This window comes from Sceloporus occidentalis, unplaced genomic scaffold (genome assembly GCF_023333645.1).
Source record: "Sceloporus occidentalis isolate IW3139 unplaced genomic scaffold, rSceOcc1.0.p SCAF_6, whole genome shotgun sequence".
In the NCBI taxonomy this organism is placed as follows: domain Eukaryota; kingdom Metazoa; phylum Chordata; class Lepidosauria; order Squamata; family Phrynosomatidae; genus Sceloporus; species Sceloporus occidentalis.
Window position 1 is genome coordinate 41,168,231 of NW_028316986.1, and position 18,352 is coordinate 41,186,582.

Sequence of the window (18,352 nt, forward strand, 5' to 3'; positions counted from 1 at the left end):
TTGAATAATTAGAGAAGTATGCAATCAGGTTTTGGTTTCTTTAAATAATTTTTCTTATTAAAATTCATCTGTTAAAGATCACTTCTTTGTCTCTGACATTAATCCTGATCACTCATAACACTTGACTCATTTTTATTTCTAAACTATGTACAATTTAAAAGAGAATGGTGAAATAAGACATATTATTATATGGAAGACCAGAGATCAGAAAGGTTATTCCCACAATCCACCATAACATGCTAACTACGAGATTCCATGAGTTGTTGCCAAAAAAGTAACCGTTTTATGTCTCTGACTGTAGGATACAACCATGTCACCCTTTTGGTAACAGTCGGGAATATACCTATTTGTGTCAGCCTGCCTTTGGCTTAGTATTCTTCAGCTATTTTACAGCTGACCTTTGAGGAAAAAACTCTAGAGAGATTTAGCATGTGGAATCAGGTTTACCCTTCTTTATGGATTTATTCATCTGTCTTCTACAGATTAAGATCACTGGTCCATTTATTTTAATGCTTCCTATCTGGACAGGCAACTGCTCTCTAACCAAGAATCTTAAGTGGCTGCAGCATCTATTCCACCACTCAGCTCTAATCCAATAGAGAAATGGGGAAAGAGAAATAAAATTCCTATTGGTAGTATGGCATATAGAAAATAGTTCTTTACCATTGCCCTGCTCCCAGATGTTTCTGACTTCAACTCCCAGAAGACCTAGCCACCATGATCAGTGGCCTGTGAGTTCTGGGAGTTTGTACAAAATAAACAGAGGCCAAAGTTCTAGGGTGCATGTGGCTGGTAACTCATTGCCTTCAGCGCACATAGATTCCCCCAGAAGCCTTCAGTGTGGTTCACACAGATGCCCAAGTTACTGGCTCAAAACTTCCCCCCAATAGCACTACCTGATGGTGGGGCTGCATTCTCCTGTGAGACAAGAGGCTACACCGAGTCTGCAGGACCTGAGCAGAGCTGTTGATGATAGGATGCCTCGGAGGTTGCTTTGGTGGCAGTCAACAACAACAAACTTCCAACTTCCCCCTTCCCAATGTTGCCAGTGCTTCCATCAAATCCTTCTGCAAAGTGGCTCCCCCAAAGCCAATGCTCAGCTGCTTATTTGTCCAAGAATACAGTTTTCTTAGAAAAGATAGCACCAAAAAATTACTCTTCTTGCATTTCCTCTCCCCTGTGCAAACTGTGCTCTTCACATCCAGCTGAAGAGCTGAGCAGAAGGTTTAGGGGAGTGTGCCCATGATGTGAAAAATCACACCAAGAATGAGACATCCCTTTACAACAACTTCTCCATGAAAATCACATTCTTCAAAGGATGCCAGATGGTTGAGTGGAGACTGGCATGGAACACAACTTCAAGGGCAAGGCATGTTCCCATGCACCAGTCCTCCCCGTTAAAGTATGTGAGTGTGTGTATAAATGGGGGTGAGTGAAGCTGTGCACATGAGAGAGATTGTGTGCTGAAGTGTGCATGTGAGTGCTTACGTGAAAGAGGGAAGTCTAACCAGTGGATCTGTTGCTGGAGGTTTTTGCAACCATCCCTCCTGCAGCTGTTTATATGGAAGCCACCCAGATCTCAAACTGTATTCCTCAGAGAGGTTTGACATCCAAAGAACTGCTATCCCACCTGGAACAGCTGTACCAAGAGGTATAATCATGGGATACAGTATTCTGAATTAAAAACCAGGAATAATCACAGCCAGAAGTGTTGCGTGCCACAATACAGAACAGCTAATGGTGTATTAGCCTAAGTGTAGAGATGAAGTCTACCTGCCTCAGACAACCATCAGAAATGAAAAAATAGAAGTGAATACACAAGCAGAAGGGCTTGCAGAACAAACAGGAGGAGGTTCAGAGGTGGAAATCATAGAGGCAGACAGTGCTCCAGGACCAGAACTAAGACACTCATCCTGTATGTTCAGGGGACATCCTGACCACACACCCCAGCTGCCAAACCCCACCTACTACTGGTACAGCTACACGTACTGGTATTTATTGTCGTTGTGTGCCTTCAAGTCATTTCCAACTTAGGAAGACCCTAAGGCGAACCTATCATGGGGTTTTCCTGGCATGTTTCTTCAGAGGGTGCTTGCCATTGCCATCCTCTGAGGCCGAGAAAGTGTGGCTTGCCCACAGTCACCACGGGTTTCCATGGCTGAGCCAGGATACAAACTCTGGTCTCCAGAGTCATAGTTCAACGCTCAAACCACACATCATGCTGGCTCTCCACACCTACTGGTGTACCTGCCTAATTCCCTGCCTGCTATTATATCTGACATTCAGGGTAAAACATGACCATCCTGGTGTTCAGGTGCAGGAAAGTAAGGAGCAAGAAGTCATATACCTGATAAAGGGAGTAGCCGATACTCAGCAGGTCCTCCCCCATCCTCTTCTGCCTCCTGCAATTCTTCTGCATCAAGCCCAGAAGCACTGTACAACATGGTTCACTCACACTTCCCTCATGGTCATCATCTGGCTCATCCAGCCTGATTTTAAACTGTGGATTGGTCCAGTATGTTGCTGCAAAGGCCAAAATATATCTCATAGTCAGAGGGTGAGGAGCAGTGAAAGAATAATTTCTTTGCTGCGGATGCATCCACATTCACCATTGCTAGAGCGGCAGGGAACAACTCTTTCCATTCAATTCCATTTAATTCCCATTGAGTCAGTACAATTTCTCCATTACTGTGATATATTCTATACTTCATCTTTTTTCCCTCCAAGCTGTGCTATATATTTATTGTAGTAATGTCAAATAGAACTACTAAGAGACACTGCAGGTGGGAGTAACAATCAGCTGAGAAAGGCCATGGTCATTAGCACAAACTTGTCATTTATAACCCCCACCGCAAGGTGGTTACTGGGAACAAATCCAACTCTCAAATCTGGTTTGGAAATAAAACTTAAACCAAAACCAGAAATAAAGTTGCATCTGCACTGCAGAAATAATCCAGTTTGACACCAACTGCCATGGCTCAGTGTTATGGTATCCTGGGATTTGTAGATTGTGGTGGAACCAGAGTTCTCTGACAGAGAAGGCCAAATCTCTCACAAAACTACAAATCCCAGAATTCCATGGCATTGAGCCATGGCAGTTAAAGCAGTGTCAACCTGGATTATTTATGCAGTGCAGATACAACCAAAATAAACCAATAATAGATCACTTACTGTACTGTGAACAGTTAAAAAGCAAATAGGTTGCTACTTATTCCCGTTTGTGCATTACATACAAATGTGATTTAATAGGTTCTGAGAGATAGAGTGGAATATACAGTAGCTGTGCAGCCTACCTGAACCATTTTTGATACTGAGGTATGAGCAAAATGGCTATCAATAAGACAGGTGAAAGATATGGACAGAGAAGGTTGTAGATTTCAAGGAGTCTCGAAGGTGCCTCGGTGATCTCTGTGCATTGTGAACAGAGGAAGTCCCATGGAATCCTTATCTAATCATGCCAAGCTACCCAAAGTTTGGAAACATTACCTTTTTCAACTACAGTTCCAGGAATACACCAGCCAGCATACCTATTGTTCATGCTGCCTTGGGAATCCTGAGAACTGCAATCCAAAAAAGTTTCTAAACTCTTGAAGCTATTTGGCCAGAGTTAAAGCTATGGCAGCACTAGTACTCTCAATACAATCATGTCTTCAATGGTAGCATTCTTCCTTTCCATGGAGGGATGGCTGATAATCTTTAACCTATATAAGTGAAGGAAAAGGCCAGGGCTGGTCCTTCTGCCTATCCATGAAGCTCCTGGTTCTGTTTTCTTCTTCATTCTAGAACATTACAGTTAAGAGAGTCGGGTGATAAATTACAAAATGGATTTTAGAGCAATATATTCTGGAATCTCAGGGTAGTTGGTAGATTTTTAATTCTCCAAAAAAGACTGGTTTTATGTGCATTCTGTTTCTGGCATGGAAAATGTATGTTCAAACTCTAAGATGTTTGGGAGAGGCCCTTCTCTCTGTCCACTACCATCTCAGACTCATTTGGTGGGAACAAGGAAAGGAAGCCTTCTTGGTGGCTTCTCCTAGACTTTGAAACTCACTCCCTAGCAAGGCTAGAACAGCTCCTTCATTATCTTCCTTCACCCAGGAAGTAAAAACCTTATTCCAGTAGGCTTTAAGGAAGCGGCTGTGACATGCTTTTAATGGTTTGCAGCACTGTTTTGTTGATTTTTGTAAAAATGTTGTCAAGTCTACAAAACTTCAATGCTACCAACTTCTGTCTTTCAATTCACCTCAAAGGTGGACTTCATTTCCCAGAAGCCCCAGCCCCCAGCCAGCTTGGTCAACAGTCAGAAATTCTGGTAGCTGAAGTCCAAAACATCTGGATGACAACAGTTTGGAAACCACTGCTCTACATCTTCTGGGAAGATCTGGAACTCTCTAAAATGACACTGAAAGGCTGCTTCCAACATGTCCCACTGTGATGCCACATCCACTGCTGGCACAAGTCACTTCCTCTGAGAACAGAAAGAGGTGCTCAGCTATATGATAGATACTGGGCACCTTGTTTTCGGCTTCAGAAGGGTCAACACACAATGCCACTGGCAGGCAGTACAACAGGATGCATGTGTGAACAGCTGCCTGACATTGCTCTGGAGTGCCCACCTAATGGGGGGAAGTCACGGCGGCTTCGAGGCCAGAATACTCTGGATTACTCCCAGAGTATTTTGGCCCATGCAGACACAGCCGGAGCTTGCAAGCTTTCATTATTATAGTAAGATTAAATGCTATAGAACTTATAATTTTCAAGAATGGTTCTTACAATGGTTTTATTACCCTGCAGCAAATCTATTTTCCTACTCAAAGTCATTTTTTAAAAGTGTTTAATTAACCCAAACTGCACTTGCTATTCATTTTAATTACAGGTTACAACTGAAGCCCCAAACAGCAATAGATTTAAAAGTCATTTAGCACTAGACAAACGAAAATAAAACTGATTCAATAGTCTGTTGATGTATACAATTGCACAGTATACATTTATTGCAGTTATGCCATAGTGCAGATGGAATGAGATTTATAAATACAAGTTAAAAAGAAATAACAGTGATAAATGAAAACAAATATAAAAAGCAACTGGAATAGCAATATGAACATGATAAAGTGGAATTTTACACTGGAAATTTGGACTTTAAGAAGTCATTATAGTCCCCAGTAATAAGGAATATGTAAAGATGCAAGTGTGTACACCCAGTTATGAATCATAGTTCAGTTTTATCTTTGATCATGAATCTTCTATTACTACCACCTTGTTATTGATCACATTTTTTGGTCTGCAAGCTTATACAGTAACACTTCAATGTGCATTTCCATGAAAGCTAGTTGCTATAGAATGACTTATGAATCTTTCAAAAAATATTATTAAATATGAAGAAATAAGTTTCGTGGAACACAATAGGTCTTACATCCAAACAAATATGAATAGCACAGGACCCAGAGAATGAATGCATATCTTTTCAAATCCAGAAGATGTAATTAAAACAGCACAATAGTATGTTCCTTGAATGGAACATTCAGCATTTCTTACCCCTTAATGCTTCTCGGTTCAACTCAGTGAAGCTTTGTAAGAGGACCTTCTGACTTCAGATTTTTGGCCTGCTTCCAAATGTAGTGAACTAATTGTCAAACCGTTAGGCTTTTGCTTTTTTAATCACCATATTACTTTTATCAGTCAGCAGGGGAGGTGCATGGGATTTTCTGCTTTGCATGCCAAAAAACTTGGCTGGCTTTGAGAATTTTGCACTTTGCTATAGGTAATAGTGGGAACTTTTTTGTATTCAAACTCCGGCAGAAAAACACATGCAAACTACCCCACCTGTACCATACCTTGTAGCCTTTTGGCAATTTGTTTGCATTCTGAAGAAGAGGTTTTGATGTGCTTTTAAATTGTACTTTAATGCTATAATTAGTTTTATTGTATTTTACAACATGTGCAGAGTTGTTGTTTTATTTAGTTTTTTACTTTACCTTTTTAATTAATCTTGCCATGAACTAACTTGAGTTTAGGGAGAAGGCTGCTACAGAAATCAACTAAATAAATAATTAAAATGAGGCCAGCCTTGAGATACAATAGAAAACATCCACAAGTAACCCTCCAATGCAAAAACTGTCTTTGGAATCACTAATACTGAACAGAGCTTGAAAAAGTTACTTTTTTTGGACCACAATGTCTAGGATCACCCAGGTGGCATGCTTCATAGGAGATACTAAGAGCTGGAGTACAAAAAAGTAACTTTTCCAAGCTCTGGCAGTGGTTTCTTTCTCCCTGGAAATATTATACCTGGATAATTCTGGCATCCCCCAGCTGTAGAGCCCCGTCGCCAGTTTCCGTTGAACAATGTCATGCCCCACTTATGAAGGTGGCTGCTTATTAGTGTGTCAGGAGTCAAGTTGCAGATTTCAAGCCTTGTAAACTGCCTTTGAAAATCCGAGAAGGACATCCTGCCACCACAGAAAGAGAATAAAAGAATGGTTATTGAATCTGGAACACAGCCATACCCACTTGCCATTGATTTATTTTCTGCCAAGGCAGCAGACAGTCATGGGGCCAACAGAATTACCTGGCATTACAAACCATGAAGGTTTCTAGGAATCTACTTCTTTCCTTTGCAGACAAGAAATTATCAGCAATCAGTCTTCTTAAAATCAGTGGGTTCAAGCACTAGTTGGATATACCTTGCGGTGCAGTGCTCTATGTCTCTACCTGACCCATGGATTGAAAACATAAGCTAGGCTCCTATTGAGTCATTACATTAGTATCATAGGCCCGTTACAGACGGGCCATATAGTATGTGTGGAGCGCGTACTAGGGTTAGGAAGGGGCAGTGTTCCACACGGCCGCGGCTGTTCCACGCGGCCGCTGCCATGACGACGTCACGACCGCGCCGCCTCTATACAGGGCGGCGCAGACATGATGTCGTCGCTCCGCGCCAGGGCGCTTAGGGTGCCCTTAGCGCGGAGCAGGAAGGAGCTCCGTTTCGGAGCTCCTTCCTGGTTTGCGCCGCTGGGCGCAGCCTTCACACGGCTGCGCCCAGCGGCGCAAAGGAGAAAGGGGCCAAGCGGCCCCTTTCTTCTCGTCCCCGCCACCGCAGGGTGTCCTTGGGGCTTGAAGCCCCAAGGACACTCCTTTCCAGGCTGCGGGGAAGCAGCCTTTTGCTGCTTCCCCGCAACCCGGAAAGCTGCGGATCGGGGCCTCAGTGGCTGCCGGTCTAGCCACTGAGGCCCCGATACATCGGGGAAAGGGGCGGGTGCAGACCGCCCCAAACGGGCGTTCTGTAACCCGCCATAGAATTCTAGAGTTGGAAGAGACCACAAGGTCAACCAGTCTAACGCCCTGCCATGCAGGAACTCTCAATCAGAGCACCCCTGGCAAAAGGCCATCCAGCCTCTATTTAAAGACCTGCAAAGAAGGAGACTCCCCCATTCTCTGAGGGAGTGTATTCCACTGTTCAACAGCTCTCACTGTCAGGAAGATCTTCCTAATGTTGAGTTGGAATCTCTTTTCCTGTAGTTAGAATCCATTGCTTGCTTGTTGATGCCATTGTTATTGTCTGATGTTGGATATTTTATTGTTTTTAGCTGCTTTTAATTGAATTTTGAGGTAAACAGCTTTTGCTTTTACTTAGTCAGTAACCCCGCTTCGATCCAATGGGAGAGGCGGGGAAACATAAATAAAACATTTTATTATTACTATTGCTCCAGGTCCTTTTCTCTGGAGCAGCAGAAAACAAGCTTGCTCCATCCTCAATATGACACCTCTTCAAACATTTAAACAGGGCTATCATATCACCTCTTCCATCTAATAATCATAGTTCTCAATGGGTTAGATTAGATTCTTTTTCAGGAGCGGGGAGCCTTAGATCTTGAGACTGAACCTGGATCCCTGAAGTTTCAATCTGGCCCTAAGCCAGACAACCTGGCCAGGATGGGGAGGGCAATGAGGTGGTCGGCAGGGGGAGGGTGAAAAACCAGCGGCCCTCCCTAGTTGCTACCACTTTTCATTCAACCATTCCATCTCCTCCTGCTCTCTCCCCACCTGACACTGTCTGCCAGGGGTCAATTCAGGTATCAGGCCAAATGGAACTGCTGTAACAGCGGTGGCAGCATCCTCCTCCTCTTCCACTCCCCTCTCTCCTTCCTTTCTGTAAAGCTTGGGGGAATCCCCAAGAGGATTCATGGAGAGCCCTGGTCCATGCCTCCTTCTGCTGCTGTTTTTGCTCTATGGGCAACCAAAGTGGGACCCCTCCATCCACCAGCAGCTCCTACTCATTGGAGTTGTGGGATGGCTGCCTGCCTTGCGGTGACATCATGAGTTACCATACTGGGGTGACATCAACTCTAGTGAAGCTACTGGGTCACACTATTTTAGATTGTTTTCACTTGTTTTAAATTGTCTGGTATAATTGATAGATGATTTAACATAATTTTACTCTTTTTAAAATTGTCATCATTATTTATTATTTTAAATTGATTCAATTGTAAACTGTCCAGAGATCTTTGGATATAAATATTTCAAATAACTAAATAAATAAATGGGACACAGGAAGCTGCCCTGTGCAAGGTCAGATTATGGTCAGTCTAACTCCGTGTTTCCCAAACTTTGGTCCTCCAGATGTTTTGTATTTCAGCTCTCGGAATACCTGACTACTGGCCAAGCTGGCTAGAGCTTCTGGAAGTTAAAGTCAAAAACACCTGGAGGCCTAAAGTTTGGGAATCACTGGTTTAACTCATCGGTGGGTAAACGAACTCTGATAAACATGCACATTTAATCTGCACAAGTTGTGATCTACCATGCTGAACACTGCCTGCCAGATAGGAACAGCAACTCATCTATATAAGCTTCCTTGTCTATTCTTTATCAAAATTAGATGTTCTGGACCCCATTATGTGTTCCTTGCTGTTGTCTCTTTCATTTCTAATTGCTAATGTAGCAGGTGTTGGAAGCAGAGCTATGTTTTTTCTGAGAACAAAGGTGTACCAGGATTGGGGAGACAGTTAATTCTTTCCTCCTCCAGTACAGTCCTAAATAAATTCCCACTCAACAGAGTTTCTATCAGCTCCCACAGGCACCCAACATTGCCAGTGAACATTTTCCTCCTGGGGCTTACACCACCCATTGATAGGAGTTTTTTTCTGATTTTTTTCAGAATTATGGTGATGAAGAAAAACATTAAACCCCCTCTCTCCATGCCCCACACAGTTGGGACAAGTTCCAGACTTCCCCACTCCTCTTATGAGCAATTTTAAAATGAGTAACTGCTTCCCTCAGGTGATTAATAACATAAAATCCATTTGCCAACTAGCTAATTATAATACATAGGATGGAGGAGGTGCCATATTGCCTTTTTCTCAGGCAGCCACATGCCTTGGGCTAGCTCCAGCAAAATGCAAAGCCAACTGACATGTCAGCATCACATCTAAGCTGAATCTATACAAGGGCTGAATTCCAGCTCCACTGGAATCCCTGCCCTGGTTTGACCCCTTTACTTCCTGCCACACACACCTTTTAATCCAAAATGAAATCATCTTGGAAAGCCACACGGGATCCCCATTACACAGCCACATCAGCACAAGAGGGTATTTCTACTCTGTGCATGTGTTCACCATATTGGTTTATGTCTGATGACAATAGCAGCAGATGCGGGGGGGGGGGGCATATTCCTTTAATCAAATATCACACACACCCCACCCCTTCATTCCAAATGCTCACTTGTTCTATAAAGAGAAGCCAGTAGAGCAGACGGAGGTGAAATGTGTACAATAGTATGTATGCAAATGTTTGCATATAAAAACCAAATCCAAAAAAAAAGGTGACACTACCTTTTCCAGACAACAATGCAAATAAGGGAGCTATCATTAAGTGGTGGGAATGATTAGATGACCACCCAACAAACTGCCCCTACTCTAATTCCACCATAAAAACAGTTCTTCCCAAAAACCGGGGGGGGGGGGGGGGCGGGACCAAGAGTCTGTGTCTTTTTAAAAATGTCTTAAAGCCTTCAGGCATCAAAAAGAAGTATTTTTAAACTGGAACAAGGATGTCATGTGTTCCAACAGGACACTCCTACTCAATGGTATCTATGTGTACAACTACAGTTCTAAAAGCACCTTTGTCCAAGTATACTAAGGATGAAAATTTTCTCACCAAAATTCCCCATCATCAGCTTGCTTATCCAGAGCAGCCTTTTGTTTGGGGTCAATATAATTCCATTCAGGAGCACTGAAGAGATACAAGAAAATAATTCATATATTAGGCAGCAAAGTGTTATTCTTGAGGAAAATAGCTGTTCATCTCAACATTTATGTGAAATGTAAACCAGCAAAATCTCAAAGGAGAAGAAATTATTTGACTCCTCACAAAAAAAAACCCAAATAGATAACAAATCAGCCCATGAAATGTACAAATAGCATCATTAAGATCCATCTAAATCCTATAGTTTTTTCTTTCTTTTTGTAGCTCCTGTATTGGAAAAGGAAACACTAGAATTTAGTTTTCAAAACCTGTATGAGGCCAAATGATTAAATTATGCAGTAGATCCAGTCCAGACTGATGCTTTTTGCCAGCTTGTTCATGCTTACTGTACTTTTGAACAAAAAATAAAATAATGTTCAGCTGCATATGATGTATTTCATGTAAGGTGTACAGAAAAGTTACCCTGGAGAGCTGCACTCATGAAAGGTTTGGCAGTGTATGGGATCAGCCCATTGAGATTTTGACAAAGCACAGGTGAATTAGACTTCCACTGTTTTAAAGACTTCCTTTGAACCACATCCCCAATAATCAGCCCACTATTATGCAGGAAATCAACTTTAATTCAGGTTGAAGTGATGCCTTCCTTTCTAGCTGTGAATTTCAATCGCTGTTTTATGACAGTTTCACAGAAAGCTTCACATATGTTTTCTGTATAACTTGGAAGAAATAACTGAATGGTATGAGGCAAGTTTGGCTAGGACATTTCTCTGTTTAGCATGCTAGTACATAGAAGCAGAAAATATGGAACATCCTTTTTACTAGGAGGTACTAGGAATTTTTCTTGTTTATTAAAATATTTCTAGTAGCTGTAGCGCAGGTATGTGTCTTCAAGCTGCCTGTCAACTTATGTCAATTTCACAGTTTTCTCTTAGGCAATGAGTACGCAGAAGAGCTTTGCCATTGACTTTCTCTGAAGACAGCCAACAACACTTGGTATACCCTGGTGGTCTCCCTTCTAGCTATTAACCAGGTCTGACCCTCCTCAGCTTCCAAAATCAGACATGATCTGGTTCCTTCAGCTGAGGAGGAGGAGGAGGAAATTTAGCTATCCTCTGTCTTTCCCCCAAAACTGGGATTCAAAGATGGCAGAGTCAGTTAATTAAACAATGTACAAACAATTCTAAAATGTTAAAACAAGTTAATATAGTCAAAATAAAAATACACAATGCAATAGACTCCTGTCACCTTCTGAGAAGCATCAAATGCAAATGCAGGATCTGGAGCTTTCCATCAAAGGAGGCCAGGACAGCTCCAGGTGTATAGCTATGAAAGTGGCTTACATGAGGTTATTGCCCCCCTCAAGTAACAATTTATCTCCCCTCTGCAGTGAAATTTTCTGTTGGTCTCCAAACGTCTACCACTGTTCACATCTAGAACTCTTATATTGCCTGTGTTTGCATTCCTTTCGCCTATCCCTTTTATTTGGATGCCTGGACTGTATTTCGAAATGTCCAAATGAAATTTTAAACTGCTGCTATGTGAGAAATGCGGTGACTGAAGGAAAATTTCACAGGGGGAGGCAGAATTCCTATTTGGAAGGGGAAAGCCCTCATTCCCCTCCTTGGCTGGCTCCCTTCCTCTTGCCTTTCTGCAGCAGCGAAGGATCTTTTTATTAAGGTGAGCCTTTGACAACTGATATTGCAAGACATGAAAGGACCTTTTCAATAATAAGTTCTGTGGGGCCTGTACAGACCGGCCAAAATAAAGCTGCTTTGGGTCACTTTGGAGGTATGCTGTTTAAATGAAACATGCATCTTAAGAAGCCAGGAGCGTGGCTTTGATGCGGCTTCCCGCCTCTTAGGATGCATGCAGCATTTAAACAGCATACCTCCAAAGTGACCCAAAGCAGCTTTATTTTGGCCTGTCTGTTCAGGCCAGTATTTTTCTTTACTGATATTTTTAAATTGTGTTTTAAATTTTATACTTTTATTTATTTTATGTATTTCTTGTTGCTGCTGCTGCTACTACTGTTGTGTACCTTGAAGTCATTTCCAACTTACGGTGACACTCAGGCAATTCTATCATGGGCTTTTCTTAGCAAGATTTCTTCAGAGGAGGTTTGGCATTGCCTTCTCCTGAAGCTAAGAGCATGTGACTTGCCCAAGGTCACCCAGTGGATTTCATGGCTGAGAGGGAAATCGAACCCTGGTCTCCAGAGTTGTAGTGCAATACTCAAACTACTACGCCATGCTGGCTCTCTTTTTTATTGTAAGCCAGCTTGAATCCCACCCGTGGGAGAAAGATGGGACCACTGACTGTTGGTACCTTCCATATCAATGAGGTAATTACTCTGCTCAGGCTTTTACTCTGAACTGTTCAACTGTTAGTGGCTAATAATGCTTGAGAAAAATGTCTTTGATTGTGAGCCAATTAATCTTTCTATGTAATTTATTAACAGTGAATTTCTTTGTACTATCCAGGTACAGAAACATAAAGGAAACCCAGGTGCACAGTAATAAATAGCCCTACTGTTTTATTAATATTACTTTCTTCCCATTAGTTGCTATTTGATTTATTAATCTTTTGTGATCTAATTTTAGAGGAACTTCATATATTATTTAAAAATGACCAAAGCAGATGCAAGAGAGATTAATGTTCCCTAACCCACCCCCTCATTTCCAGTATAATGTTCAACAAAGTAGTATGAACATCATATCCACCTTGAGATGCTTAAAATACATAAGACTATGGAAGTTGTGCATCTCACAGGTGGAACACTGCATGTAGCCGTGGAATCAATTCCCTTTGATATTTAAACTAGCGAGACACTAGTCCAAAGTCTGCTGAGACATAAAAAATCTCCAGCTGGCCATGAATTAGTCACCATATCTTGACCTAACCAACTTCTCAGCGTTTCTAGAAAGCTAACATGGAATATTTTATTTGTTTATTGATTTATTGGATATATATCCCACATTTCTCCCACAATGGAACTCAAGGTGGCTTACAATATTTTAAAAAGGACACAACTAAAACATTAATTACAAAAGTTAAAACAGGATTAAATAATACCAGTATTGTAACAGTTAAAACCACAACATAGTTCAATAAAAAATAAAAGCATTAAAAACAGCACACCAACTACACACACACCACACTACATAAGTAAAATCCCAATAAGAATAATTCCACATATTCCATGCCACACATAAAACTAACCCCACATATACTAACCTTAAATCCTTTGAAGGGGGATAAATATTAATTGTAATGAATTAATAGACAAATTACAGTGGACTCTTGGTATCCACTGGGGTTTGGTACCAGGATCCTCAGTGGACACCAAAATCTGAGAAGGCATGCTCAAATACCATTATATACAGTGGCATAGTAAAATGGTGTCCCTAATATAAAACAACAAAATCCAGGTTTGCTTGGTGGATTTTTTAAAATCTATATATATTTTCAAGCAGTGGATAGTTGATCCATAAATACAGAATCCATGGATACAGAGGCCCAACTGTAATGCCATTTCAGATGTTACAATTCAAAACATGAATAAAATATACAACATTGGGATGATGACCCAGTATCAAAGGAAGAAAACATGGAACACAATAACATACTTATCACTCCAGGCTCCAGTCCATTCCACTTGACCCCATGGATTTCTTATCCTGACTAGTTTCTCTGGCTGGCCACGGTAATTAACCTGCGGTAAACACCACAAGCAAAATTGCAGACTTTAATTATTCCACTCATTGATTTCATGCTATTATATCACACTGACTATCCTTCATTGAGAACAAAAACAATGTACAGTGGACCCTCCACATTCACTGAGATTAAGGGCACAGGACTCCCATGAAAGTGGGAAAACCACAAATAAACTTTTTTTTTACCTGAGTGAAAACTTTTGTAGGAATCTCTACATTCTCCAATGCAGCTCTGTACAATGCACCATCCACCAGACATTGACCATAGAATCACACTGCATTCACAGTTATAAATGCCTAGATAACTATTTTCTCTAGGATTCTCTAGGCAGTGATTCCCAAACTCTGGCCCTCTAGGTGGTATAGACTTCAGCTTCCAGAATTCCAGATGATTGGCCAAGATGTCTGAGGCTTCTGGGAAGTGAAGTCCAAAACACCTGGAGGACCAGAGTGTGGAAATCACTGCCCCAGCACTATTCTATGGTAAATGTCTGTCAGTCATGCCGGAGGATTTAGAAATTCCTAGAGAGAACATATTAATCAAATCTGTGAATAATCAAATCCACAAAAGTCAAAGCTGCAAATGTTGGGGGCCAACTGTATATCACTTGTCACAATAAGGTGTTTTGTTTTTTGTTTTTTTTTTTTGGGGGGGGGGTTCGGACTATGTGGCCATGTTCTAGAATAGTTTGTTTCTGACATTTCGCCAGCATTTTTGGCTGGCATCTTCCAATGCTGGTAAAATGTCAGAAATAAACTCTTTTAGAACATGGCCATATAGCCTGAAAAACCCACAAAAAACTATGGGTGCTGGCCATGAAAGCCTTCAACTTCACTTGTCAGGATCTTTTTTCGAAATGGTGGTCAGAACAGAATCTGTGAAATCACCAATAGAAACTGAAAAAGACATCATGAAACCCTTAGTTTAGTAGTTGATGAAAGGCCAGTAGACTAGCCATCATCACACATGGGGTCAGTGAATGCACTCAGGAGTTTTACTAACCTTTTCCCACAGTGACTCTGAGTTGAATGGGAGCTCTGCTAGGGCTGCACACTTTCAGCAGATCAGAGCAGCTATAAGAGGAGCAGTGGCAAAATCTACAGTGATTCACCATCCCTGCAACAGCAGATGCACCTATTGTCCCAGTACAGGCCTCACAGTAGCATGTTTTTTAAGGCAAAATTCTTCAGAAATAAACAGCAAACCATCATACGTATATCTTCAACATATATCTTGGGAAATGTATTCTCTTGTCCATCATCCTTACACTGGTGGGTGGAACTTTGGCCTGTTACAGACTGCCAAAATAAAGCTGCTTTGGGTCTCTTTGGAGGTATGCTATTTAAATGATGCATGGGTCCTAAGTCTGGAGGTCGCGCCAAAGCCACACTCCATTCCTAAGCACTGGAGGACAGCTTTGGTGCAGCTTCCGGATTCTTAGGATGCATGCATCATTTAAATAGCATACCTCCAAAGAGACCCAAAGCAGCTTTATTTTGGCAGTCTGTAACAGGCCATTTATTCATCATCTTAAAATGCTGTTCACTTTCCTTTTTTGGATTTATGATGATGTTTTATTGTGATTTTGTGGGCAGATCTACACTGGCCAGAATACTCCAAGTTACTCCCAGAGTATTATGGCCCCAGTGCCTCTTGACTTCCCCATTACCTGAGCATTCCAGAGCAATGCCAGGCAGTTGTCCACACATCCATCCTGCAGTGCTAAATGCTGGCAGTGCCAGCAGCCGAAGCCACTCCCTCTGAGACAAAAAAAAACCCAGGTGCCTAGCATCAATCGCATGCCTGGGCATTGTATTATGACCCGAGAGAGAATAATTCATGCCAATAGTGGTGGTGCTGGGCAGCTGTTTCTACCATGTGTGCTGCTTGCTGTCCGGTGCTAGCATCACTGCTACAAGTTGTTCCCTCTGAGTTGAGTGCTCCAGATTTTCTGAGAAGATCTGGAGCAAATGGTGAGGGATTTTTAAATTCACTTTAAGGGAAGGAAAGCCTGGATTCTCCGTGGAACTGCCCTTCCCACATGAAGCAGTCCACTGTCAAATTGCGCCTTTGGCCTTGCCCTATGTGGACAGGGCAACATAAAGGGGTGGACGATGCAAATGGCCTGTGTAGATATGCCCTATGTTTTGGCAATTACTTTGAAAAACCTTACTTTAAATGTTCAGAATATGTTTTGCAAGGAAAGGATAGAATGGAAACCATATCAATAAAATTGAAGTTTTGTTGAATATTAATTTCATTGCAGATCTATAAAAGAAAGATGATGTTTACCTCTTCAGCTCCAGTAACAGAGTAAGCATGACCTTTGACCAGTTTCAGTCTTGTGATTGCTTCTGTTTCAGCTGCACTGGTAATCTAGGGAAATAAAATTATTGTTGAAAGCAATATTCAACAGAATTATAACCAAAGAATCATTGTATTAGTAGAAACCTTGTTATCCAGTCACCAGCCCAATGCAACCACCTTAGCATGCCTACTAGATGACTGTCCAGCTTCTGTTTGAAGAAGTCCCATTTTAATCATATCAAATCAATTGAATTAACTGCTGAATGGCCATCCAATGCTTATCTAAATCTCATTTGTTCTACTATAGCTGGATCTATTAATTGCATTTATGCCAAGATGTTTATTAGTCTGTAACCCCGTTTCAATCCACCGGGAGAGGCAGAGAAACATAAATAACTTTTATTATTATTATTATTACCAACCAAGATTTATCATCCTATAATTTAAACTCATTAGACCTTGTCCTACCCTTTGAGGCAGCAAAGAATAAACAATTGTCCTCTTCTATATGATGGCTTCCCACTACTGAAGGCTGCTTTGGTGTAGTGGTTTGAGCATTAGATTACGACTCTGGGTTCAAATCCCCTCTTGGCCATGAAAACTCATTGGGTCACCTTTGGCAAGTCACATTCCCTCGGCCACAGAGGAAGGCAAAGGCAAATCCCCTCTGCACAAATACTGTCAAGAAACCTCATGATAGGTTTGCCTTGGGGTTGCCATAAATAGGAAACAACATGAAGGCACACAACAACAATCCCTTTTAGTCTTCTCTTCTACAATCTAAAATGTTCAGTCTTTCTTCACAGGATTTTGTTTTCCCCATGTTCGACCCTATGTGTGCCCTCTTCTGAATCAAACCTATCTATATTTATCTACTGTACACATTTATTAAACTGAAATGCCCAGAACAGGACACAGTACTCCAGTTGTCCTCAGTCTGGTGTAGAATAAAATGGAACTCCAACTTCCTGTGACTTGGACTTGGGTCTTGTGAACTGGAGTATTTCCATATATGAATCTTTTAATAAAACCTAAAACTGCTTTACTTGTTTCTGCAACTCAATAACACTACTTACATTCAGCCTGGAGATTATCTAGACTCTTTAGATTAGCCATCCCCAACATGATGCCCATACTTGCTAAGGACAGGGATCTGAAAATCTCCCCATCTCATTTTTATTGTGTTTCCCTGAATCCCATCAGCATTTTCTTTTCATTGATTTTTCTGGTTGATTTTTAAAAGGCAATGTTTGCTTGAATGTAGACTCTATGTTTGTCTGTTATATTTCATTTTATAAATCTCATTTGCTTTTTTAAAAATTCTGTCAGCGTCTGTCTGAATTTTATTTCTGTCTTTTGAAGTATTAGCTGTTCCTCTCAATTTTGTGCCATCTGCAAATTCAGGAAGGATTTCCTTTCAAGGAAAGAGATGTATTTTATTCTACCCATTTGATATATATAACTAAAATGCATTTCCCTGCCTTTGTGTGAATGCATTTTACAATTTATATGCCACAGATCTTTATTTTTTTAGTGCGCCATATTCATGTGCATCCTAAATACAACTATTTTCATACTCACTGTATGCTGTCATAAATTATCAAAAATAACAAAAGTGGTACAAAAGCAATGAAACAGACATGTCTAAAAGAAGACACACACACCAGCATTCAATATATACCCTGTTTGAACTACAAGTATATATAAAAATAGGACAACAAGTATTGTATATATTATATATATTTTTGAAGGGATAAAGAGCTGAATTAAAATCTAAGCTGCTTCATCCTTTCCTCCCAGATGGCACCCAAGGATCTGGAACCACTGATGTACTGAAAATCAACTTTCAGAGGGAAAAATGTGTAACAGAGAAGCAGAAGGGGAACAGGATGTTTCTACCTTATCCTACCAACTCCTTTTTCTCTGAAACTCCCCCCCACACACACACACACACACACCAATTTTCCTCAGTAAGATTCTGTTTGGGGGTCTAAGATATATGCATCTCCTATGCAGAGAGTACAGGCCATTAACTGCTGTGACGTCAACCTTGACTTATGGCAACCCTAGGAATGAGAGACCTCCAAGTCACCCTGCAGTCAACACCCCTGGTCAGCTCTTGCAGAGT

At 41.3% G+C, this 18,352-nt stretch overlaps 1 protein-coding gene across 1 annotated transcript in view; it reads right to left on the bottom strand.

The window, feature by feature from the left end:
• Positions 1-18,352, bottom strand: part of CAPN8 (calpain 8) — a 60,045-nt gene that overhangs the window by 25,992 nt on the left and 15,701 nt on the right. Inside the window, exons 6-10 of the mRNA XM_089528339.1 lie at positions 16,210-16,293; positions 13,827-13,912; positions 10,153-10,227; positions 6,289-6,449; positions 2,348-2,523 (exon numbers count right to left, since the gene is read on the bottom strand). Coding sequence (XP_089384465.1) covers positions 2,348-2,523; positions 6,289-6,449; positions 10,153-10,227; positions 13,827-13,912; positions 16,210-16,293 — 582 coding nt within the window. The remainder of the gene's footprint in view (positions 1-2,347; positions 2,524-6,288; positions 6,450-10,152; positions 10,228-13,826; positions 13,913-16,209; positions 16,294-18,352) is intronic.